This window comes from Carlito syrichta, unplaced genomic scaffold (assembly GCF_000164805.1).
Source record: "Carlito syrichta isolate Samal-C Ts95f unplaced genomic scaffold, Tarsius_syrichta-2.0.1 Scaffold130730, whole genome shotgun sequence".
Lineage (NCBI taxonomy): Eukaryota > Metazoa > Chordata > Mammalia > Primates > Tarsiidae > Carlito > Carlito syrichta.
Genome location: NW_007074826.1, coordinates 41,936 through 67,337, shown reverse-complemented (window position 1 = coordinate 67,337; position 25,402 = coordinate 41,936). Strand labels below are relative to the sequence as shown.

Here is a 25,402-nt window from a genome sequence, read left to right as displayed (position 1 = left end):
GAGGTCTCGCCAAGTTGCCCAGGCGGGTCTCGAACCTGTGGGCTCAGGCAGTCCACTCACCTCAGCCTCCCAAAGGCATGGGATTACAGGCTGAGCCACCGAGCCCGGCTGAATTTTTTTTTTAATTAAAAAAAAAAAAACAACGAGGGAGGTGTTTGATGAATTTCTACGGTTTTTTCAAACACAGCAGCTCTAGTTAGAGAGTGGAGTTGCGCCCTTAACTCAATTCAGCTGTTTTTCTGGTGCTTTAATGTTGAGCATTGAGGCCAAGGAGTGTTCTAAGGAGCATGCCAGAGGCAGACATTGCTTGTGGATCCCAGCTCTCCTACGCACTAAGCCTGTGCCTGGCCTGGGACCCATGCAGACAGTGCTCCAAGGAGCCCATCAGACCTACCAGACGCTCCTGTGAGCTACAGGAGGACTCAGTCCATAGCGCTCAGCGTCCTGCCCTAGAGTCTGTGCTGTCTCATCAGCTGGCCCGGGACCGCAGCATGCCTGCTTTCCAGTTCCTGGCTCCACCCAACCTCCCAACCCCCTTTCCATCACGTGGCCCTGCACGTCCCTGGGCCCTTGTCGAGGTCCCTAAGTGGCTAGCTGGTCCCCTTCAGCTCACAGATCCCATTTCGCTTTGTAAAACGGGTACCCATAGCAGCTGCAGGGGTTGAAGAACATGGACTTTGGAGGCCACGACAGACTGGGGGTGCTTTGAAGCTCAAGTGGCCTTTTACACACTGTGTGACCACAGGCAAGTGACATCACATCTTTGCACCTCTTCAGCAGAATACAGGTGATAACAGTGCCCATCGAGGAGATTAACTAAGAAAATGCCCCTGAAGCTCTTAGTACAGTGCTAAATGAATGTGTTTGCAGTCAGTGCTCAATAAATGTAGCTTTTTCTTTTTTTTTTTTTTTTTGAGTTGGAGTCTCACTCTGTCACCCAGGCTAGAGCGCAGTGGCTGCTCCTGGCCACTGCAGCCTCAACCTGCTGGGCTCCGGCGATCCTTCCGCCTCAGCCTTCCAAGTAGCTGGAACTACAGGCGTGTGCTGCCACACCCGGCTAATTTTTTGATTTATTGCAGAGATGAGGTCTCGCCAAGTTGCCCAGGAGGGTCTCGAACCCGTGGGCTCAGGCAATCGACTCACCTCAGCCTCCCAAAGCGCGGGATTGCAGGCTGAGCCACCGAGCCCGACTGCAGCTTTTTCTTTAAAAAATTTTTTTAATTGACAAAGATTGCATAAGCTTATGGTGTATTGTGTGATGTTTTGATATATGTATACATTGTAGAATGGCTAAATAAAGCCAATTAACTTATGCATGACCTCACATACTCACCATTTTTTTTTGTGACAAGAACTCTTAAATCTGCTCTTTACCAGTTTTTAATCATACAGTGTATTGTTATTAACTCTGGTCACTGTACCATACAATAGGTCTATTGCAGCAGTCACCAACCTTTTTGGCATCAGGGACTGGTTTCACGGAAGACAATTTTTGCACAGACGGGGTGGGTGATGGTTTCGGGATGACTCAAGCATATAACATTTATTGTACTTTTTATTTCTATTATTATTCCATGGTAATATATAAAGAAATGATTATGCAGCTCACCATTTTTAAAAAAAGAGGCGTGGATGAAGGTGGCAAATAAGATCATGGGTGGGCAAGCATGGACTAAAGTAAGTGTTAGATTCTAACTTTAAGCCTGCCCCCAGATGCAGCTGTACAGTTGAAGTACATCAGCTCACTTGCCACTCACTAATATGGGTTTTGAGATGAGTCTACAAGCAACTGACTTATTACGGGCTCGGTGCAGTCAAACCTCCCTGCTCATGTTAGTCTGTGTTTGCAGCCTCTCCCCAGCACTAGCATCACCGCCTCAGCTCCACCTCAGGCATTAGATTCTCATAAGGAACGCACAACGTAGATCCCTCACACGTGCAGTTCTTGATAGGGCTCGCACTCCTATGAGCAGCTAATGCCGCTGCTGATCTGACAGGAGGCGGCGCTCAGGCGGTAGTGTGAGCGATGGGGAGCGGCTGTAAATACAGATGAAGCTTTGCTTGCCTGCTGCTCACCTTCTGCTGTGTGGCCAGTTCCTCACAGGCCAGAGACTGGTACCGTGGCCTGGGGTTGGAGACCCCTGGTCTATTGAACTTATTCCTTGTGTAATTGAAATTTTGTGTCTTTTCACCTACAGTTCCCCAGTTCCCCCACCATCCACTTTTTCTTTTCGAAAAACACTTGAGGTGTAATGTCTGCCGTGTACTATAATAAAATCCCAATATGGTTGGCTGTTTTCCTCAGTAATAGCTGATTTTATTGATCACTTGGTGTGTGCCAAGCCTTTCTGAATGCTATCCAGGCATCATCTTATTTAATCTCTAGTATTATTTTTACCATGAGGAAACTGAGGTGCAGAGAGTTGCTTCTTGCTCTGGGTCGTACAGCTTAGTGGTAGTGTCAGTGAGCCCAGAATCTGACTCTGGAGTGGACAGAGAAATGAGGACAGGAGAGAGACACCCGCTCTGGAAAGCGTGGGTAGGGGTCCAGCCAAGCCTTAGATTCCCCCACCTGTAAAGTGGGTGTGTCATCCAGGTCTCCTTCTGCCCCAGTTCTGGGATTCTGAGAGCCACTTGGCCAACCGGCACAACAACTCACCTGACCCTCAAGAGGTTGCTAACAAACAGTGAACTCTCAAAGCTGGCCCAGAGGCTGGCTGTGTGCTGGGCACTTTGGGGCAGGGAGCATGCCAAGGAGGATACAGACGAGTCCCTGGCCTCTTGTGAGATAAGTGACAGAAGCTCCTGAGTGGTCAAGTGGTGGACAACAGAGATGTAAATCGTCGTTCTCTGTGGGACGCTGGTTGCTTACTCGAGAAGGTTCAGGTTCGGCAGGGGATGGTGAGGCAGGCAGGGTGGGTACAGAGAACGCCCGAAGCTCTAGTCAGCCCATTCCAGAAAAAGTAGCAAGGCTTTGGTTTGCCCGAAGCCATGGACTGAGGTGGCAAGTGCTGGGGGAGGCAGCCACGGCAGCATCTGCACCTCAGTCCGAGGCCGGGGGGAGGCAGCGCAGGGCACAGAGTCCCAGCCTGCTCACCGCCTCACCGTTTGCCAGCGTGCAGAGCCCTCCTGTCCCTGAGCTTAGGGCTCAGGCATTGGGCAGGCTGGAGGGATTCTCCTGGGACCCCCCTCCTTCACACCCAGGGTGAGCCTCAGCCAGGCCACTCACTTCCTGTGGGAGCCTCAGCTTCCCTCATCTGCAAACGTACCACAGCTGCTTCCACAGTGAGGGTGTTGAGGGAGTAGGAAATCGTGTTTATAAACAGCTCAGCAGAGTAGGAACTCCGAAATCTGGAAGGTTTGTGTTTTTGTTTTTTTGAGTTGAGGTCTCACTGTGTTGCCAAGGCTGGAGGGCAGTGGCATGATCATGGCTCACCATAGCCTTAAACTCCTGGGCTTAAGTGGTCCTCTCGCCTCAGCCTCCCAAGTAGCTGGGAGCCCATCAGACCTACAGACTTGGGACTACAGGCATTACTTATGCCCGGCTAATTTCTTTGATTTTTTTTTTGTAGGGACCAGGTCTCTCTATATTGCCCAGGTTGTCTTGAATTCCTGGGCTCAAGCAATCCTCCTGCCTCAGCCTCCTGAAGTGCAGGGTTTACAGGTGTGAGCCACCACACCCAGCCAAAAAAATATGATAGTTTTAAACAGGGAGGGAACAAAAGAATATCTTAGAAATTCACTGTGTCACTGACACTGGGTTAAATATGGCCGTGTACATGCCAGATCTGACCAGGTGATCTGTAAGTCAGTCTTCAGGCATGGCTGGCTCTGGCTGCCACCCCTGGAACAGAGACAGAGAGAGCATTCAACTGGGTGGTGAGGGAAGCTTCGTCCCAGAGCCTCTGTATAGAGTCAATTCTAATTGCTTGTAGCTGTAATAACCAAAGAGGAAGCTCTTAAAATGGGGAATTATGTATCTTGGGCCACTACAAAATAACCCTGGGCTCATTGCCAAGGAAAACAGCTCTGGTCAGCAGACACAAGGAAGCAGGCTGCTGGGAGCCTGTGGAAGGGGACTGGCTTCTGAGCATGCCTGCTCTGAGGGGTGCCAGTTGTGGCGGGGTGATGGCCTAATTGTGAGGCCGAGACATGCACAGAGGTACTCCAGGAACTCCAGGGAAGGTGTTGTCTGAGGTCAGACTGAGCCTCGACTGCAGAGACATAACCAAGGGTTTGGGCATAGCATCATTGTCACTGTCACTACCAGCTGAGTGACCTTGGAGTGCCACTTGTCTCTGGGCCTTGCCGATCTCACCTGGTAGGACTAGGACGAAGGCTCTGTATGCCCCAAGGTCGGGGTGGGCCTGGTAATAATCAAGCAGTAATCACAGCAGTCACAGTATCAGCTCCTGTTTTGGGAGTACTTGTGTGCCCTCTACTGTCCTAAGCACTTTCTTTCCCCCCTCATTTAACCCTCACAGTGCCCCACAAGTTGGGCGCAGTTACCCCCATTTCACAGCAGAGAACACTGAGGACCAGAATGGTCGAGTAATTTGCTTGGGGTCGCCTTGCCAGGAAGTGATTCTCAGCTTCGGAGTCAGGGCTTATCCAGGGGCCAGGCTTCCCTAGAGGACCTGGGGCAGCGGGTGAGGAGCCAGGAGCTTCCTACACTGAGGTTCCAGCAGCAGGTGGGAAGGTTGGGACTAAAGCAGTTCTGTGTGGCTGTGTCCCAAGCAGAAGGGGCGGGGGGAATGGGGCCAGTGGGTCAGAAGAGACTCGTGTAGAGACCTGGTGGGCCTGGTAAGGAGCTGGTGTTTTCTTCTGGGGTGACTGGAGGCTGGAGGGTGGTGTTACGATCTGATGATGCTTTCTAAGTTGCCTCCAGCTGTTGCATTGAGAACAGACAGGGGTGGGCCCAGTAGCAGCAGGGAGACCTGTGAGGAGGCTGCTACAGATGCCTGTGCTGGAGCTGCGGTTGCCATGGTGACAGGGATGTGGGTGGATGCCAGGAATGTCCAGGCGGGTCTTGCTGGAATGGGATCTGCAGGAGCAGGGCTGCTGGCTGTTTTCTCCAAGGTCAGGTGGCCCTGTGACTGCAGCCCCTGTAGGTAGAGAGGTGGTTACACCTTGACAAGGAGGAGTGGGGAGACCCCCACAATGCCAGGCACGTGACAGGCCCCTGCTCTGCCCCATTCAAGGCTCCCACCCTCCCATCCCAGCTTAATTACAGGCTGTGGAATGATGGGGTCCTGAGTGGAGAGGGCTAGAGGCCTTGTTTTGTAGAAAACTGGAGCCTGGAGCAAAGGACCTTAGAGAACCCCAGCTGCTGCCCCCTCACCCCAGGTTTCTAGTGGGTTCTCTTGAGTGTCAGTGTGGCAAGTGGGTCTCACAGGGTACCACATAGCGCCACAGGAAAGCAGACCTCAGCTTCTAGTGGGGACAAAGCATCTACAGTCCCCAGTACCTGTGAGGTCACGAGGGCCCCTTCCCCTAGCTGGGGACGTGAGCAGAAGCTGGCTGCCTCCCCTTCAGTGCGAAGGCCCAGCCAACCTCGTCCAGCAGGGTGGGCCCAGCCTTCTTGGTGCAGAGCTTGGGGTGACTCCCTGAGAAGTGCCTTTCCTCCGAGGGAGGGAGTCTCACATCCTCCAATTATGCGCCCCCCAGCAGCCCACAATGGGCCGCCAGATAACCATCAGGGGCTGTGCAGATTAATGCTGGAACAATGCTGGCTGCTCCGGCTATTTTTACAGTAGCCGCTGGCCCGCTGAATCCCGCGCCTGGCCCCGAGGGAGCAGGGCAGAGAACAGCGGCGCGGATGCTCCAGCAGACAGAGGAAGGGCTCTGTGAGTTGCCTGGCAGCTCCAGGAAGCCTTTCTTGGTCTGCTTGCCGCCAGATAGCGAAACAATCAGGGTCCCCCACCCCAGCCAGGGAGAGGAAGGAGGCGTGGGGGGACGCAGGGGTTTTGTTGTGCTTTTGTGCCTCTGCTGCTCAGAGCACAGCCCCTGTGAGCCCGGTGGCTGGGGCCAGGCCGGCACGTCCCCTTTTCCCCTCTTCACACCCGAAGTCCTCAAGCAGCCCCGACTCACACACCTGTGAGCCTCTGAGCCTGGCAACTTGGGAAGCGGTAGAGCTGGGGTTTGCAGTTCCCAGCTGCTTGTGGATACCACTCTGGGAGCTGTCAATCAGGCAGCTCTTGCTTGACACCCTACTGCGTGCCAGGCATGGTGCCAGGCTTGGAAACACAGCAGTGTGCGAGGCAGATGAGGTCTTTGTCCCCAGGAGCCCTATTCTGGTTGAGGGGATGGTCAGCAGGGAGGTGAGGATATGAACACAGTGTTTTCAGGGAGCATTAGGCGTCCTGACGAGAAGACAAACTCGATGCCCACGGAGCCAGCTGGGCGCCATGTCCTGTGGGCTGGGTGGTGAGCTGAGGGTGTGCCCATGGAAGGGTGGCTCCCATGAGGACTGAGAGCCCACTGTGGCGTGATCCTAATCTTCTGGTTTTTTAAGATAACCTAGAAGTCTCAACTTTTTTCTGAAATCTGATACTTCAGTATTGGCCCCTCCCCGGCTGCTTGGCTGTAAGTCAGCCACCTTTGCTGTCATCCTTTTTAATTCTGCAGATGGGGAAACTGAGGTTCAGAGAGGGGCGGATGGAGTAGGCCCTCTAGCTCTGGCTTCTCCCAGCTCATCTGAATTCTGTGTCCCTCTGCCATGTTGTGGGTCAGCCCTCGAAGGCAGGGGACCTAGCCTTGACCTCTGTCCTCTCCCTGTGGATGAGGACTCAGAACGCTCTTGATGACCCTTGTCAGCTCTTGGAGAACCAGTGGCGTTCACCTCATGCGCAGAGGGCCAGCCCTGATGTGACTGTGGCCCTCATGGGCTGCCAGGGACAGTTGAGTGTGGGGGATCTTGGGAAGCACAGAAAGAGGAGTGCTTGGCTGATGGCAGGCCTCCCTCTGCAGTGGGGTCCTGCAGGAGTTGGCTCAGGAAATCCGACCTTCTCTGGGGCCTCCCAGTGGCTGAATCCAATGGGAAACGAGAGGGCAAGGGGCCCGACTGATGGGATCTACTGAGCTGGCCTTGGGGCGGGAACACCCAGAGAGCCGTAGGAGGTGGGTGGGTGGAGATTCACGAGCACTCGTTTGTAATCCCAACCCGGTTTTTTTCTGCAAATCTCTGATTTTTTTCTGCCGTAGAGAATCCAGCCAGCTAATAAATTGCAAATGCATTTTCCTAAATGTCCATTTTCTGTTCTTGGATGAAAACCCATCTCATATGTTGTTTCATTCCAGCCTGAAACCCCCTTCCTCTTCATATCCATTGACCCACTTTGTACACATTTATAAACGGGCACCCCATGGGCTGGGTGCTATGGTGCGGCATTCATGAAATAAGAGTATCTGTTTTGTTTTTTTGAGTCGGAGTCTCACTCTGTAGCCCAGGCTGGAGTGTGGTAGCATGCTTATAGCCACCGCAGCTTTGACCTGCTGGGCTCAGGCGATGCTTCTGCCTCAGCCTTCCAAGTAGCTGGAACTACAGGTGCACACCACCACATCCAGCTAAATTTTTGATTTTTTGTAGAGATGAGGTCTTGCCAAATTGCCCAAGCTGGTCTTGAACCCATGGGCTCAGGCATCCTTTCACCTCGGCCTACCAAAGTGCTGGGATTATAGGCGTGAGCCACTGTGCCCCGGCCCTGTTTTTTTAATGTAGATCCGAATTTAGAAAATAATATCTGTTAGCTTCTAGAGAGTGCAGGCAGGCTGTTATTGGGAAAGTACCTAGGACTGCCTAGGGTGTGTTGCATTTTGTGAAGACAGTGCCAGGGCCAGGGCAGGCTGATGGATGACATCTGGGGACAGCAGACATGGGCCCCCCAGTGTTTCTGGTCATCAGGTGCCTGAGGAATGGACCCTGTCAATTCTGTGGATTGCAGGTGTCCCCAGTGCCCTCAACCTGAGTCCCGAGGTCCCACATCTCTTGAGGGAGTCTGAATGACCCAGAATGTTGTTGTCAGCACAGTGGACAGAGGACAGGTGCCAGGTGCCTGCCTCAGGCCTAGATAGGCAGGAGCTGGCCTTGAATGGGGAGGGGACGGTTGTGCCTGGGACACGCGGGCGGGCCCTTGTCAGCTGCACATTGCTTCTGTTTTGTTCCCCATAGAAAACAAGATGGCCACCAAGGAGAAGCTGCAGTGTCTGAAAGACTTCCACAAGGACATCCTGAAGCCCTCACCGGGGAAGAGCCCGGGCACACGGCCCGAGGATGAGGCCGAGGGGAAGCCTCCACAGAGGGAGAAGTGGTCCAGCAAGATCGACTTTGTGCTCTCCGTGGCTGGCGGCTTCGTGGGTTTGGGCAATGTTTGGCGTTTCCCGTACCTCTGCTACAAAAATGGTGGAGGTAAGTCTGGACTGGGCTGCAAGGGAGCCCCTCCCGACAGAGTGGCACTGGAGGTGGAGGGTGGGGCCAAGCGTGGGTTGCCTCTCTGTGCCCTGCTTTTCCTTGGCCCCTGCCTGACATCGCCCTGGCCAGTCTGCCATGCCCCCAGTCCCCCTTAGAGACAGGAGGGGAGCATAAGTAAGAATCAGGGTGCTGTTCTGTCAGGCTCTTGTGTTCTGAGCAGGTTCCTTGCTTTCTCTGATTCTCCAGTTGGCCATCTTGGCCGAGGTGGGGTGAGGCCAGACCCATGTCTGCCAAGCCTCAGACACTCACCTGCCCCCTCCATGGATTTCCCATCTCTACTTGCCTCCAACTGTTCCTTGCTTTGTCTTTGCTTTTGCTTTTCTCACTTCATCTAATGTAGTCCAAAAAGCAAGGAAGTTGCCCTGTAAATGAAAAATCAGTCTTGTTTGCTACAACACAAAGGTATTCAGGGAAAAAAATTCCATGAAGATACTTTTTACACATAATGACCCTCTTGGTTAGGTTGATTCATTGGTGGGTTTGGGTTTTGGGTTTGGGTTTCGTATTTTTGCCTGCTGAAGGCTCTGAGCTAGAATCTTCTGACAGGTCTTCTGTTAGAGGTGTTAAGGTCAGGCAGCACCCAATGGAGACTTTCTCACTGGTGCCGTGAGAGGAGCTTGAAGAGGACTGACTAGGGAGGAGCTGCTCCCTGCTGATGACTGCCCGTTGTCAGAGGCTCGTTGGTCAGCAGAGACGGGCATGCTGTGTGCCGCCATGTCAGGGGGCCTGCCTTCTGGGGACCCTTTCTTAGAGCCTGGTTTCTTAACCTTTTGTAGGTCTCAGGCCCATTTGGGACTCTGATGAGTGTCCTAGACGCTCCCCAGAACAAAGCACATACACTAGACCCAAGTTGCCCACAGGTTCTTTGGGTTTATGGACCCGCTGAAGCCATTAGTGGACACCAGGTAGGAACCCCTGTCCAATGCTCTGCCCTCATTCCTCTCCCGGGTCCCATCCCCAGCTGGAAACCCCCACCTCCTGCTCCTTGCCCACACACCCTGCCTAGATAGATCCTGGCAGGCCTGGGGGGGCGGGTAGGCAAAGGCCCACTAAAGTGCTACATGAGATGGGTCTCATGGGCCAAGCGGGCCTTAGAGGGACAGACATGAGAGGGCAGGCAGTAGGCAGAGTGGCTCCAAGGCTCAAGCTACTTGGTGGACATGAAGATGCTGGGAGGGAGGGAAGAAACTGAGAGAACGGGAAGACAGGGACGATACTGAGAGGGAGGACAAGCTGAAGGTAACACCCACCAGATGGTGAGTGGGGCCTGGTCTTGTTGGCTGGGTCTGCATTTGGCTTTACCCCCACTTATTCTTTCTGACTCGTTGGCTGGAAGGTCATGGGTGTGAGCACCTCCTCCGTCAGTCCTGACAGGGCAGCCTGACTCTCATTCCATTCTCTCCACAGGTGCGTTTCTAATACCGTATTTTATTTTCCTGTTTGGGAGCGGCCTGCCTGTGTTTTTCCTGGAGATAATCATAGGCCAGTACACCTCTGAAGGGGGCATCACCTGCTGGGAGAGGATCTGCCCCTTGTTTTCTGGTGAGTATGGGACAGGTCACCTGGGCCTAGTGTGTATCTGTTTCACGCATTTTCCTTGAGCACCTACTGTTTGCTGGACCTTTTGGAGCCTTGGGTACATCTTTTGCCTCCGAGCTGACATAAGACAGCAGTGAGCACAGCAGGGGCGTGATGCAGATGCTGCTGCTTAGGGGTAGGGGAAGGGAAGCGTGGCACATGCCTGGCACACAGTGCTGCTAGGCGGGCCCGCCACGCCGCCTCTCCAGGCTGTTGCATGGATCAGCCTGCAGCCGCCTGGTGATAGAGGGCAGCAGACAGGCACTAAGCTTCACACGGCTTTCTGTCTGAGGTCAAGTCCCATTTCCTCCTCTTGATAGTCCTGTGACTTTGAGAGTGTCACTTTATGCCTCAATTTCTTCAGTTGTGAAACAAATATGGGAACATGATTACGTCTTAGGGTTGCTGTGAAGACAGAACGACATCGCCATGTAAAAGTGTTTTGTATACATAGTCGGCATCAAATGAACGGTAGCTTAATCGGTCCTATGCTTAGTGATTAGTGTACACTAAAAATCATTACTGTTACGATTTAATTGGCAGGGAGAGAGCTAGATGTGAGTCTGTTCAGTCATCACATAACTCTTTCCCTCTGCCCTCAAACCACTCAGTGACCAGACGGTCCGTCTGCTGTTCACCTGCCCATCCTCATTTGTCCATCCGTTCATCTGCCCACATTTCTAGCCAGCCACCATCCAAACAGCCCTCCAAAAGCTTGTGAGACAGACGGACATTCATCTCGCAATCCAGCACTCATCATCTCAGCTATCTGTCCGTCCATCTAACTGTCTACCAACCAACCATCTGTCTGTTCATCCACCCATGTGTTCACTCACCTGTCTGTCTGTCCATCTGGCTAACCACCCAGCCAGCCACCCGTCCATCTCGTCATCCATCTGTTCATTCACCTGTCTGTCCATCGTCTAACCAGCCAGCCAGCCAACCATCCATCCATCCGTTCACTCCCCTGTCTGTCCGTCTGTCGAACATCCACTCAGTGTTCTAGCTCCTCTTCCATCCATCCTTTGATTCATCCAACCACCCGGCTTATCTGAAGATCCATGCTTTCAGCTTCTCTCCTCTGGTGGTCACTGTTGAAGGGCTCCTCTGGCCCCAGTCCTGGGGATGCCGCAGCTGAGTAGCGGCCGCGGTGGGACTGGCCTCCCTCGTGACGTGTGCTTGCCTTGTTTGCCCAACCCGCAGGCATCGGCTATGCTTCCATCGTGATTGTGTCCCTCCTGAATATCTACTACATCATCATCCTGGCCTGGGCCACGTACTACCTGTTCCACTCCTTCCAGAAGGAGCTGCCCTGGGCGCACTGCAACCACAGCTGGAACACGCCCCACTGCCTGGAGGATACCATGCGCAAGAACAAGAGTCTCTGGGTCACCCTCAGCGCCTCCAACTTCACCTCCCCGGTCATCGAGTTCTGGGAGTAAGGCTGCCTCACGGAAGGAGGGAGGAGGGCGTGGGTGGCGCAGAGAGGACAGCCCACTCCCTCATCTCCCCAGGGATGTGGGTGTCACTGTCCTCAGGGCTGGGAGGAGGGCACAGGTCTGCAGAAAAGCTTTATGCCTTTGGTCACCGATAGTCCTGGAATCAAATCCTGCTTCTGCCACTTGCTGGCTGCTTAACCTTAGGCAAGTCACTCGCCCTTTCTGAGCCTCAGTTTCTTTAACTGTCAAATAAGAGGAATGAATTGCTCCTCCCCCTGTAGGATCCTTGTGAAGGTTGTTTCCCAGAGACAGGTATGCATACTTATGTTGTCTGAAAATGATGCAATTTTCTTATTGTATTTTAGAAAAAAGATACTTTTTTGAAAGTATATTTTTTAGAAAAAAATATACAATTTTCTTATTAATGTATTTTAGAAAAAATATACTCTGTTAGTACACAGAGAAAAATGCAAGCTGAAGTAGTTACTCAGGCAAAAAGGTGAGTGGATAGAGTGAAAATATGTATCAGTTAGCTTTTGCTGTATAACAGCCATCCCCAAACTTGGTGGTTTAAGCAAGGACCATTTATTTAGCTCTTGATTTTTCTGCTTGTTGGCAGTGTGGGCTGAGCTCGGCTGGGCAGCTCTTCTGGTCTTGGGCTCCTTGGTGTGTCTGTAGTCAGCTGCAGGGTCCTCAGTGTAGCTCTTCGGGGTCTTGGCTGGCTGTTGACTGGTGTCAGGGGCAGCTGGCTGGCCATGTGGTCTCATCACCCAGCAGGCTAGCTCAGACTCCAGAAACAACAAATGGGCAAACCCAAGCACTTTTCAGGCTTCTGCTTGCATCATTTTTGTTAATGTCCTGTTGGCCAAAAAAAGCCACAAGGTGAACCCAGGCTCAAGAGGTGGGCGAGACAAACTCTGTCTCTTCATGAGAGAAGTGCAGGACTGTGGGCAATGTATGGTTTCCCACAATGTGGTCATTAACTGTGGGGAGTGTGCAGAGAGGTCAGGCGTCAGTAAGATAGGATGTGGAGTCCTGAGGTCGGGCAGCCCCAATCAGCTGGTCTGCACGGAGGGCCTCTGCACAGAACGTGGAGGCTGATTGGACGGGTGTGAGTGTGTCCTTTTCCCTCTTCTTCCCCCTGAACTTGGGGCTCAGCACTCACGTGTGTCACCTCAACCTTGGATATGACTGAGATAAGGCCCTGCGTGGAGGCGGTGAGCTCGGGCAGGGGTGCTGTTAGGGATAGGGGGTGCTCCCTCATCACGAGGTGACAGTCCTCCTCCTTCATGTGTGGCTTTGCTGTTGTCAAAGCGTCTACCTGCCTCTTGGAAATGGGCCCAGGAGACAGACCAGAGGAGGGAGTCTGCTGACTGGCCCCAGCCATGCTTTGCCATCCGGCTGGGAAATCCCAGGCAAGGAAAGGGTCCGTTGGCCTCCTTTGGTGTGTGCAGCCCTGCTCGGGTGGCCCATGTTGCTGTCGCTGCCCGTGGGCCTTCAGTCTGTGCTCACAGCAGGTCTCCAGGCCTGCTTGGACTGAGGGCCCCTCATGTGTCTGTCTTTCCCCCTCGCAAGCAGAGGACATTAAAGGCACATTCCTTGCCCTCGGCCTTCCTGCCCCCTCTCCCCCAGAGCTGAGTTTACAGACAAAGAATGCTGGCACTTCATTCTTCTCACTTGAATGGGGCCCGAGGCACAGCCCTGTCCTTTCTCTGCTGTTCTTGGCACAGCCTGGAGACCGACCCTGCCCCACCCAGGGAACTGGCAGGGGCATGCACAGGGCCAGGTGGTGTGCCGACTCCTAGGGTTATAGGGCGGCCTCCCCTGTGCCAGGTCCTGCAGGGCTAGCCTTGAGTACCTGCCTGGTAAACGTGGGTCCTTGCTCATTACTGAGTGTCCTCACAGTAGATAAAACTGCCCCCCAGGGGCACTTGAAACTCCTAAATGTCATGACCTTCAAGAATCGCCCCTCCTCCAGCACCCATAAGGGCCCCTCTGTTGGAAAAGGGCCTCATCTTCCGGGTTCTGCTTTGACTCTGTTGTCCGAGGCCCAAGGAGTCGTGGAGAAGGAGCTTGCAGGCACCCTGTGAGGTCCTTGGGTAGCTGGTCCCCACTCAGACCTCTCTGCCGCCCATCCCACAGAATGGGCCCTTGGGGGATCCTAGGACCCTGGCCTTCTAGAATCCCTATCTGAGCACCCCAACTCCATATTCTTTGCCAGAAGACAGTGTTTATCTCTGGAGAGTTCTGGTTCTACAGGCTGCTTTCCTGGAGAACCTGGCCTTCTAGAATCCCTATCTGAGCACCCCAACTCCATATTCTTTGCCAGAAGACAGTGTTTATCTCTGGAGAGTTCTGGTTCTGCAGGCTGCAGAACCAGAACTCTCCAGAGATAAACACGGTCCAGGTGGACTTGCTCTCTCCAGAGAATCCTGCCGCAGGCCTGCCTCGTGCTGCCTCGTGCTCTGACCTTCACAACGCTCCTCAGCCACGGGCTCCAGCAGACCATCCCGGGACGCCCTGAACATTCAGAAATAGCTTCTAGATCCTGGGAAGACTAGGGTGCGCGGAGGAGGCAGTCAGGCTCAGAACCGCCCTGCCTCCCGTGTCCCGCCTCCTCAGTGCAGACCTAGGCCAGAGGCACCGGCCAGGGAACTCGGCTGAGGTCCAGCCGAGGATTGGGCACCGCGGGTGAGGACAGCCCGGCTCTGCCTCCCAGCGCCTTCTCTTCTCTTGGTGGAGCTGTGGAAAGGAAAGAGAAGCAGTAGGGGGCAGCCGACTCCCTGAGCCTGGGGTCCGTCGGTCCACGAAGTCTCCTCAGAGCTTTCAGGCAGAGGCGGTGTCTGGGCGTCGTCCAGACTCTCCTTCAGACATGAGACCTCCTGAGTCCATGTGGTCTCATCACCCAGCAGGCTAGCTCAGACTCCGGAAACAACAAATGGGCACACCCAAGCACTTTTCGGGCTTCTGCTTGCATCATCTTTGCTAATGTCCTGTTGGCCAAGGAAAGTCACAAGGTGAACCCAGACTCAAGAGGTGGGGGAGACAAACTCCATCTCTTCATGAGAGAAGTGCAGGACTGTGGGGAGTGGACGGAGAGGTCAGGCGTTGGGAAGATAAGGATGTGGAGTCCTGAGGTCAGGAGAGCTGCAGTCAGCTGGTCTGCAGGGAGGGTCTGCGTGGAAGTCTCAGACCCCACGTCCAAGCCCTAGTTCCTCTTGGCTCTCCCTTCAAATGATGTCCAGAATCTGGCTGGGCATGGGGGCTCACATTTGTAATTCCAGCTCTTTGTGAGGCTGAGGCGGGAGGATTGCTTGAGTGCAGGAAGAGAAGAGGGATTAGCCCCTACAGGGGCATGACATTCTGAAGCACACGTTTGGGAACAGCAAGAATTGGTTGGGCCAGAGCCTAGGATGCACGGGCTGTACAGGTGGTGGGGACAGGAAGGGTTAAGAAGCTTGAGGCTGGTAAGGTTGAGCTTTGGCCTTCAGGAGAAGGAACCATGCATGTAGACATATGAGAAGGGGAGTGATGGGTTGAATCTGTGTTTTCTGGACATGACTTAGGAAGCAGAGGCTCTGGGGGGGGAGGAGAGGCTAGATGTACGTTGAGCACTGGGTGCCTGCAGGGCCTCAGGGCTCGGGCTTCAGCAGGCCTGGGTTCCCTTTGGGTGAAATGTACTTGAGTTCGCCTGAAAATAGCCACCAGACCATAGTGACTAGCTCCGGAGTTTCCGCTGAGTGGGGCTTGTCGCTGGCTGGGCTGTAGCATGCACAGAGAAAGGGAGGGTGCTCCCAAAAGCTGTCTCACTGCCCTCGAGCCGAAGCCCCCACCCAGCTGCTGTTGCCTTTCGTTCCTCTCGGCTGTGCCCGACACTGTGGTCCCTGGTTCGTGCTTCCCATCGGCAGATGTTGCCCGACAGGTGTTCAGACACTCCTGTGAGTCACAGAGAAGGAGGCATGTGGGATGGTGGCGTCTCTTGGCAGGAAGGGACGCTGTGCCCCTCCTTCTGGTTTGACAGAGGAGGCAGCGGGACCACGGGGGGGAATGTCAGGACAGGCAGGGTCAGCTCTGGCTCCCACACCCCAGCTGTGTGGCTTTGGGGCAGTCCCCTTTCATCACCAGACCCTGCAGTCTCTTCCGTTGAACAGAGCCAGTGTGGTCCCAGCCCCCACAGCCGGGAGTCAGCAGCCAAGCCCTGTGGTGGAGGGCCCTGGTGACCCTGAGGACCGGAGATGGGGAGGGACCTGCCCGGGGTGACATGCGCAGCTAGAGGTGGCAGGCTTCCCAGCCCTGACATCGGCGCTGGACCCAACCCTGACTCACCTGCTGTCCATGTCACCAACTGAAAGTCAGGCCAGGCCCAGGAGCCCAAGGCCACGGCGTGCTGTGTGCGTGAGTCTCCCCACCTTCAGTTCTTGGTCTGGACCCCCACGCCCAGCCCACGTGGCGCTGTCACCATTCCCAGCAGGAGCCAGTGAGCTGCCTTTCCCCAGATCCCCAGGAGAGGTCGCCGGGCCCCAGAGACCATCATTTCACACTAGCCTTGTCGTGGAGCTCTGTGCCCCTCTCAGCCCCATCCTGTGGGTCCTTGCTGCCCAGGGCCAGCCCACCTCGAGGTCACCCTGGAGGACAGGCGGGCCAGACCTGGCCACATGCCCTCCCTCAGGCTGGAGCCGAGCCTTCCTCTGGGCTCCTCGAGCCCCCTGGGAGCTCAGCACTATCATTAGACTTTATTAGAATCAAAGAAATGAGTCATATTTGCAAACAAGCCCTGCTCAGCCAGTCTTCCCCTGCAGCTGTTGGAAGGAGGAGGTGGTGTAGAAAGCCGGTGTGGCCCCGTGCTCTGGGCGGTCGGGCCCTTTTATAATTGTTGCCTCCGCCAGTCTCCAGGGGAGAGCCACGGCCAATAAATGGCTGGCCCGCAGTCAAAAGGAAACGATTTGGCCCACGCGGAGGACGTATTTACATCTCTGAGTGCCGGCTGGACGGCAGCAGGGCGGCCAACTCAAAACAGACGTCCAGGCGATTCTTTTTTGGATCCCACCCTGGGATGAATCATGACTATTCTTGGACAGGAATGCAGCTTACCTCTGAGTCTCCTCCCGCCGAATGAGAGACAGGGAAGCTTGAGGTGCTGGGGGCCCTCGTCCAGGCCAGCATAGGCCCGGCACACGGGCTGGCTGGTCCCCAGGGACCAGAAAAAAGGAACTAGGGCCGGGGTTGATTTTTGTCTGGGTGATTTTAGGTGAGTTCCTGAACCCACCTGAGCCTCAGGTTCCCCATCCACCAAATGGACCTAGTTAATTTACTCAACTAATGTCCACTGAGCACCTGTTGTGTGCTGGGCAGTGTTGAGGGATCACAGGCCCCGCCTCCGTGGAGCTGACCTCCACCAGGATAGACAGACGTGAAACAGATGACTCAAAGGCAGCTGTCATATGAAAGCCATGGTACACGACGGAGATGGGGCCGGGGCAGGGCAGGGAGAGCGGCCGGGAGTCCTTTCCCCAGAGGGTGGCCGGGAATGCCGGTCCTGGGCGGAGACATGAGGAAAAGAGGCGAGCAAGCTGTGGGATGAGCAGGCGGTGGGCCCTGCCTGTTCAGGGAGCCAACCAGGCAAGACCCAGGGCGGAGGAGGGGGGAGCAGGGAGTGTGGTGGTGAGGGTGGGCTCAGACACCCCCGCCCACAGCCTGCCAGGATACCTCCTACGTCGGTCAGCCTGTCTTGTTACTCCCTCCCACTCTTGAAACAAGTGTCTGGGTCTGGATGGCGCGAGGAGTAGGGCAGGCCAGGCGTGCCTTGTTGGCCCAGGAGATAGGAGCCATGGGAGGATGTGGAACAGAGGAAGGAGTGGATCCACTTGGTATTGGCAGGTGCCTTGTGACCAGGGGCGAGTGGGGGCAGGAGGACCACTTGAGGACACGGAGATCATCCTGGTGACAGTGGGGCCGAGACAAGGACAGTGGCAGCGTCGGGGGGATGTGCTCAGATGGGGGTAGTGCCCTGGGGTGCTTCAGAGGCCCTGGTGCGCGGTGGTGCACCGTGGCATTCCCTTGGGGCGCTGCACTCTGCAGTCTACAGAATACGCCCACTCACCACAGCAGGCATCTTGGTCTGAGCTTTGTGACTGAGGAGAGCCTGCAAGCCAGATACAGAGGGGACCATGGAGGGTCCCGGCTGGGATTCATCCTCCACGGGTGGCCCAGGTGCCTTCGGAAAGAATGCTGGTGCCTCCAGCCCTGAGCCTGGGGCAGGCTCTGCTGTGACAGCCCCTGATGGATGAGACACACACAGTCATTCCATCCCTAGGACGTTTGCATGGTCTGTTACAAACCATTTCGATTTCAAATGACTTTTATAGAGGTGATATGGGCACATTAAAAATACCCAAATTATTAAAAATGCATATTCATTGCAGAGTGAGCCCCCTCCCCCGCACGGGCAGCCACTGTCACCTGCTTCTCCTGTGTCCTGCCAGAAGTAGCCAGTGCGCGCTCAGACCCCACTGTGACCCCCCATCTCCATGGCGGGAGTGTGCCGTGTGCACCACCCCTCATCATGCTCTACTCGCTCTGTCTCCCGGACAGAGCTCCTTGTTGAGAGGCCGAGAATGTCCCCGTTGTTCTCGCAGCCACGTGGTATCCCACTGTGTGCCCGCGCCGCAGTTCACCTGGCCCCTAAGACAGGTATCAGGCTGAATCCAGTCTTGCACTCTGTAGAGGTGTTGCCTGGGTGGACACTGTGTCTTTGGCCTCCCATGCAGGTGTAGTTACAGGAGAGTCTTAGCAAAATTGTTAGGTCAAACCCGCTGCAGAGAAGTGAATGTGTGACTCAGTTTCCTTGTTGGGGCCTCTGTAGTGGTCAGCTGCCCGGAACAAGCCAGCCTGGCAGCCTGCTGTCAGCAGTGGGGACCCCTGGTGTGCCCAGCAAGGTGGTGGGAGACAGGCAGAAGCCGTTGGGGAAACTGGCTATGGGTCAGGTACGGCTGGAATCCCGGCTCTGGGCCATTCAGCTTCTCAGCCAGCTTGCCCAGAAGGACCAAGGAAGGCTGTCATACGGCTGGGTGTCTTGTCAGCACTCAAGGCCCCATCCTGGGATGTGTAGATTCTGAGGGGGCAAGACAGATGTCTCACCAATGACAGGACAGATGGGAACTTGGCAGTTAGTGGTCATGACCCCAGGAAAGGCTCCCCTGTGGCCTGAGGGCAGTGCAGTGTGCCTGGCTGACTGGGAGAGGGCAGTGGGCCTTCCACACCAGGTGTGTGAGGCTTGAGGGTGGGAAGGTGGTCCCCTCCTGGTGCTGCCGTCACGAGGGAGCCTTGGCTGCTGTCCGGCCTTGGTTGGAGGCCTGAGCCCTGAAGGCTGAATGGGAAAGGGCTTTTTGCTTTAAAGCTGCTGCAGCTGCCAGATCCACATGCTTGGCAGGGCCCCAGACGGGATGCTCTTGGCCACCAGTCTGCCTCGTGGAGCTACCCTCAGGCCGAGGCGCCAGGTGACCCTGGAATGTAGCAGAGGACTGAAGAGATTATTAGTAAAACTCAGACTCTGTGTTCTTTTAAACCAGGCCAATAGTGTAGTGGAGTTGAGAGAGCACTGGCTTTGGAGTCAGACAGGCCTGTGTTTGGGGTGGCAGCTCTGCCCACCACCTGCTGGCTTTGTGACTGTGGGCACACAGATCCTCCAAGCCTTGGTTTTCCCCATCTGTAGAATCGGGTGAATAATCCTTGGCTCCGATAAGGTAATGTGGAAAGGCCTTCGCAAGCAGGCGGTTGCTGGTGTCTTCTGTGCGATGGCCGGCGTTACCATGGCAGCATCCCTAGTGCCGGGGGAGCCCACAGTGTTGCCGACGCCAACAAAAAAAGGCAGAGGAAGCTGCCCCTTCCCAGGGTGTGGTAGTGGGTATTCCATGGATCGGTGCAGAGTGACTTCATTCGTTCGTTCATTCAGCAGGTATTTATTGAGCCCCTCTGCTGTGCTGGGTGCTGGAACACAGCAGTGAGCCAAGCTTGCTTGCATGCCAGGTGGGACGGAGTTTGATGTATTCGTGATCCTTACGTTGAAGCTTCTCTGGAAGATAAGGAAAAGAACAAATAAAGGGTTCTGGCCTGGTGGGTGTTCTGTGGACTGGAGCCCCAGCCACAGGGATAATCCCGTGACTGACTGAGAGCTTGGAATGCTCTGGAATGCCCTCGCAAGGAGCATCCTTGGCAGGAGCTTTTGTTCCCATTTTATGGCTGGGGAAACCAAGGCACAGAGTCACACTTCACTCCCTGCCTGTCCTGCTCGGAAGTGCGAACTTCATGCAGGTCACTGCCTCCCCGTGGAAGGAAACTCAGCTTTCTCCAAGGGGCCACACCCTGGAGTGTGGGGACTCTCTCTCGGAAACTCAGTGGGCAGGTGACCTGGAGGCCTGGTGGGCGGGGCCGACGTCCCTGTGCTCAGTGTGGCTGCACTCGGTCCCTGTGACAGCAGGCAGGGCTCCGGGGCAGTGGGTGCCTTTTCTGGGCGTGAGGTTCCATGGCCTTCTCTGCTGTCCACGTGCTGCCCTGCCCGGTCCGCCCCGGTCCTGTTTCCCGATGCTGTCACTCCTGTGGGGGCTGTGTCTGGGCCGAGGCGCTCGCGTGCATGGACCGGCAGGGATTGGCGGAGGCGTGAGCCTTGACTCCGAAGACCCAGACTGCACTGTGCGACCCTGCCAGGGTGGGTGGCTGCTCCAGGCTGATGGCTATCCCGAAAGCTGTCTACCTGCCGCCTTCAGAAAACCCTGGCAGACAGCGGGGAGGAGGCCGGCACTGCTTAGGTGCCAGTGTGTGCCTGAGCAGCCCTGAGCATCCTGACACCAAGACAGCCACTGCTGAGGTTTATCAAGTGCTGGCTACACCCCGGACCCTGCCTTGTGGACCTTGTGTGGCTTACATTTGAGTGAACGCTCCAGTCAGCATACAGGGTGCATAAAATACAGGAGGGATGGAATGGGAAACCCCATTGTTTAGATGAAGAGTCTGAAGTCTGAGGATACTGGGGAACTTGCCCAAAGTCGGTGACTGAACGAATAGTGGGACTGAGGTTTGAGCCCAGTGTTTGGCCACAGTTGGCCCTGGAGAGTGTCCTGTAGGGTCCCAGCAGAGGAGCAATACCCATTTCACAGATGAGGAAACTGAGGCTTAGGGGTTACTTAACTTGCCTGAGGCCAGGCTGAGCGAACCTGGATTTGCCTGAGTCGGGAGTCAGATCTGTCCCTTGTTGACTTCCCAACAACTGTCTCCATGGACTCCACGGTTTGGAAAGACTGGGTGACTTTGGCCTCTGTGGCATCTTGGGCCCTGGCCTGTGAGTCCAGGCCGGGCCCCCTCTCTCCGGGGACTGCGTCCTCGCTGACTTCTGGCTCTGTGTTTGCTTGAAGGCGCAACGTGTTGAGCTTGTCTCCTGGAATTGACCACCCCGGCACTCTGAAGTGGGACCTCGCCCTCTGCCTTCTTCTCGTCTGGCTGGTCTGTTTCTTCTGCATCTGGAAGGGCGTCAGGTCCACGGGAAAGGTAAGCTGGACTTCTGTCCCTCCCCTGCCTTGTGGAGCTCCGTGCGAAAGCTGGCCCCAGCAGAGTGGCCCTGTCCCTGCAGGGCCTTCCTGCCAGTGGGAGCTGGTGGTGGTCTGCTGATGAACCAGCCCTTGGGAAGAAATAGAGCCCTGGTTCACAGTGTTTTCTCTTTTCTTGGTGTCAGTGCTTCCATCAAGTCCAGTGTCAAGTCAGCACTGGTTTTCTCTTTTCTTGGTGTCAGTGCTTCCATCAAGTCCAGTGTCAAGTCAGCACTGGTTTAATGACCAGCTTGCAGAATTCCTGAACATTGAAGAGTCAGGCTGTGTACGAGCTGGTCCTGCCCACCACTGCTTTCCCGGCTCAAGGTGTGACGGTCAAGGCAGGTGTTGGCATGTGACTCGGCTGGGCTTATGCCACATAGGATAGCTGGAAATTGGAGGTTAGCTGGCCCTTGGTTGAAGACCCTTGCTTTGCAAAGCAGGCCACAACCAGCTGCGTCCACATCATCGGGGAGCTTGTGAGAAATGCAGACATGTGGGCCTGCCCCTGACTCACATCAGAAGCTGCACTGTGACAGTATTCCTGCACCATCCAAATGCACATTGCAGATGGAAGAGCACTGACTGGGATTTTAGCTGCTAGAAATCAGGTTAACTGAGTTACCTTACTACTAACATTTCAACTGGTAACTCCCTTAGTTGCTAAGGAAAGTGATACCTGATAATTAAATCATTCGCTCATAGCCAGTGTTAGCGGTTAACCAGAGTCTTATCCATGACTATAGTATTTGCTGCCTGTTAACATGATGCAGCGACTAGGATGCTAGTGGCTAACAAACGTGGCAGCGGATAATTTAAATGCTGGCTTGCAGTGAAGGTTTAGGTAAACCCAGTGTATCGGCAGTAATGAAATGTTAGCCAGTAACTGAAAGGTCCCTGCTACCAACTGGAGCCAAACGATGCCCTGCTATTCACCCCTCTGGCTGCTCTCATGGCTGTCCGGGGAACACCAGCCAGCGTGGCTGTCTGTTTGCCAGATGTGAGCCTGAGCCCAGGCTCTCGGCTGTCAGTAAGGAGGGGTCGGCCGCCCTCAGGTGTTGCCCTGTTGCCTCTTCTATCATGCGCACCATGAGGGAAAGCGTTTCTCTATGATCGGAAATCCCCAAGAGTCAAAGGAGCGTCTCAGGCGGCATCCAGGTGTGCTGCAGGCAAGAGGCTTGGAGAAGGTCCCTGGCTGTGCCGGCCATAGGAATTCAGTCACTCATCTGCATAGATCCAAGTAGTCACTGCAGCCACCTGCTCTGCAGGACCTGGTACTCCAGGGAAGCTGAGGCGGAGTGGGCAATCCTGGGCCCGCCCCACCCTCTCCTGTTTCCTGGGGCATAGCTGCCCTGTGACCCTGAAGCGCAAGGCACAGAGGCAGCAGTCTGGGCCTCAAAAGCCTGCACATGCACCAAGCCTCTGGTGGACACCCTCCCGCTGCGATGGGCGGGAGGGGAATGCGGGGACCCTGCCCTTACTTAGAGAGCACATTTGCCGTGCGACCTCGGTTCTCTGTCTTGTGAGCCCACCATTCTGTTACCTTTGTTTCTTTATTTTTATTTTTTGAGTTGGAGTCTCGCTCTGTCTTCCAGGCTGGAGGGCAGTGGCATGCTTCTGGCCACTGCAGCCTTGACTTGCTGGGCTCCAGCAATCCTTCTGCCTTAGCCTTCCAAGTCACTGGAACTACAGGCACATGCCACCATGACTGGCTAGTTTTTCGATTTATTATAGAGATAAGGTCTCACCAAGTTGCCCAGGCTGGTCTCAAACCCGTAACCACAGGCAGTTGTCTCACCTCAGTCTCCCAAAATGCTGGGACTATAGGCGTGAGCCACTACTGTACCCAGCTATTGCCTTTCTTTAAACGATGAGAAAACTGAAGCTTGGGGAGGCCAGGTGACTTGTCTAAGGTCAGTCCCTCCCCTCTGAGCCTCAGTTTCCTCATCTATGAAACGGGTGGTAGTAGGGACTAAAATGAGTTGTGTTAAACACTGAGCACAATGCCAGACACAGTCCGTTCAGTAAACCTAATTCCCTTTCTCACCCCGCCTCAGTTTCAGAAGTGCGTCTGTCAGGACATCACTATGGCACACTGGTCCTGAGCAGGGCTGGAGACGTAATTTACTCATGCACTAGTGTTTTTTGAGATTCTAATCTGTGCCAGGTACCATTGTAGGGACGGGGCCAGGGGACATGCAGCGGTCACCAGAACAGACAAACACTGCTGTCCAGGAGCAGACAGCCTGGCGGGAAAAGTCAGTTGCAACAAAAGAGATGTGAGAAATAGATAGGAGTCAGATGGTGGCAAGAACTGTGGGGGAAAATGAAGTGTTGAGGGAGACAAGAGTTGGGAGTACTTCTAGATGGGGCAGCAGATGCGGCTCGCCAAGAGGGGTCGGCTGGGGACAGAGACCAGTGGAGGGACGAGTCTGTGAGCATCAAGTGGTGAAGAGAACAGCCGGCGTAAAGGCCTGGAGGCGTGTCTGCCTAGGCCCTGGAGCCCCCGTTCTGATGGAGGTGTCCCCCAGGAACAGCGAGCATGCGGAAAGGCAGCGCAGAGCCACGCCAAAGCCAAAAGGGTGGCCGAGCAGAGACGTGACGCGCCAGGCTCCCACCTCGCCATCAGCGACAGCCTCCTCCGTGGGGGGCCCCAGGCCTCCCGGGGGCAGGCGTGGGTCCCAGAACAATAGCCGGGCTGGGGCCAGCCCAGAGAGCCAACACAAACACGGAGCTGTGGACTTCCTCAAGCTCTAGGGAGAGGCCGCCTGTCTGCCTGCCCGCCCGCCCGCCCGCCTGCCGGCTGTGGCCTCCAGCCCTGGCCACAGACCAGGTTCACGGCCGCCGTGGGGGCTGGGCCCACGGGCAACAGAGGGTCTCATCCTGGCCAAGTCGTCCCAGGGCTGACACTGGTGTAGCACAGGGTGGGTGGGCCCTGGGCCGAGACTTGCAGGACCTGAGTTCAAGTCACTTTGCCTCCTTTGGTTGCAGTTTCCTTTCCTGTGATTTTCACCTCTCCAAGGGTCTGAACAGACCGCGGCTTAATTCGTGGTGGCAAGAGCCATGCGGCACCTGTGGGCTAGGCACTGTTCTTAGTGCTGCCTATGGACTCGTTAATCCTCACGGTGTGCCGAGTATGTGCCGTTATTAGTCCCACTTCACAGGTGTGCAGACTGAGGTCCAGAGAGGTTAATGAACTCGCCCAGCATCACACGGCTTATTGGTGTCCATGTGCTCCCCCGCCCCGGGTGCCCAGCATCCCTCCACCTCCTAGCCTCACCCCTGTCCAGCCTGAGGGTGCAGAAAGTAGGGCATGCAACAGGCACGTCCCTGCTTTCTCAGAGTGTGGGGTCCAGGAGGGGACAGAGCCACGCACACGCACAGGAAGTGCAGCCCTGCGAACCCGAAGGGGAGCTAGGCCCTGGAAGCAGCACAGCCGTGTGCCGAGGCTGGGCCTCCCCACCGTTGGCCTCCAGGACAGCTCTTTGTCCAGTGGGTGGAAAGAAAGGTGGAGCCAGACCTGGGTTTGGATCTCAGCTCTGCCCCCCTAAACCTCGGGACTTTGGGCAAGGCCTTTGCACTCTCCCAGCCTCCCTGTCTCCTTGGGAAATGAGTTGGTGGTGCCCCCGGGGTGCTGTGCGGACTCTCGGGCCTGCCTAGGGTCTCTGGGATGAATGGTGAGCCCTGCTGCCCAGATCCTCACCTCCCAGGGACAGGGAAGCCCGTCCCTTCCTGCCGCTTGACCGTCCCGAGGGGCACACGTCGTCCTTGCAGGTCTCCGGGGCGGCTGGGCCACACAGGGCTTTTGGATCGCAGGCTCAGAGGAGCCACAGAGATTCACCAGCAGGAGTGGAAAAGTACCACGTCCCACAACGCAAGCTGCTGGGCCTCCATCTGAGGCCCTGGCGGCTGACACCAGCCTCTCCCTTGAGGATGGGGGGGCGGGTCACAGAAACGAGAGAATGGTGCTCAGGGCCGGGTCCTCTGAGCAGCTGATTCTGCACCACAAGGGTGGCTTTCAACGATGCAGCCGCCGTGGGGTGGCCAGGTGGGACTGCCCGCCTGAATCTGGGCAGGAACAGCCACAGCAGCGCACCTGAAAGGCTCAGTCCTGCTTCCGCCGCCGCTAACTCTGTGACTCCAGGTGGTGGTCCCGCTTCTCCGGGCTCGGTTCTCTGTCTGGAAAGTGCAGGCGATAACAGTACCTGGTACTTTGTACTGCCCTGGGAATCAAATTAGTTGATACTCAGAAGCTCTCGGCAGTGCCTGGCACACCCTGAGCGCCACATAAGTGCTTTTTTAGTAAGTTAAATACATGGAAATGAGGAAGGCCACCT

The 25,402-nt window shown here is 55.5% G+C and overlaps 1 protein-coding gene across 2 annotated transcripts in view; it reads left to right on the top strand.

Annotated features, from left to right (window-relative positions):
• The window catches only part of SLC6A6 (solute carrier family 6 member 6), a 71,646-nt gene that overhangs the window by 21,954 nt on the left and 24,290 nt on the right, over positions 1 to 25,402 (top strand). Inside the window, exons 2-5 of one of the 2 annotated variants that reach the window (XM_008049205.1) lie at positions 8,171 to 8,407; positions 9,878 to 10,012; positions 11,252 to 11,486; positions 20,895 to 21,027. In XM_008049205.1, the coding sequence (XP_008047396.1) occupies positions 8,179 to 8,407; positions 9,878 to 10,012; positions 11,252 to 11,486; positions 20,895 to 21,027 (732 nt within the window). In that variant the 5' untranslated portion in view covers positions 8,171 to 8,178. The remainder of the gene's footprint in view (positions 1 to 8,170; positions 8,408 to 9,877; positions 10,013 to 11,251; positions 11,487 to 20,894; positions 21,028 to 25,402) is intronic. The other variant, XM_021708119.1, reaches the window with a different exon arrangement.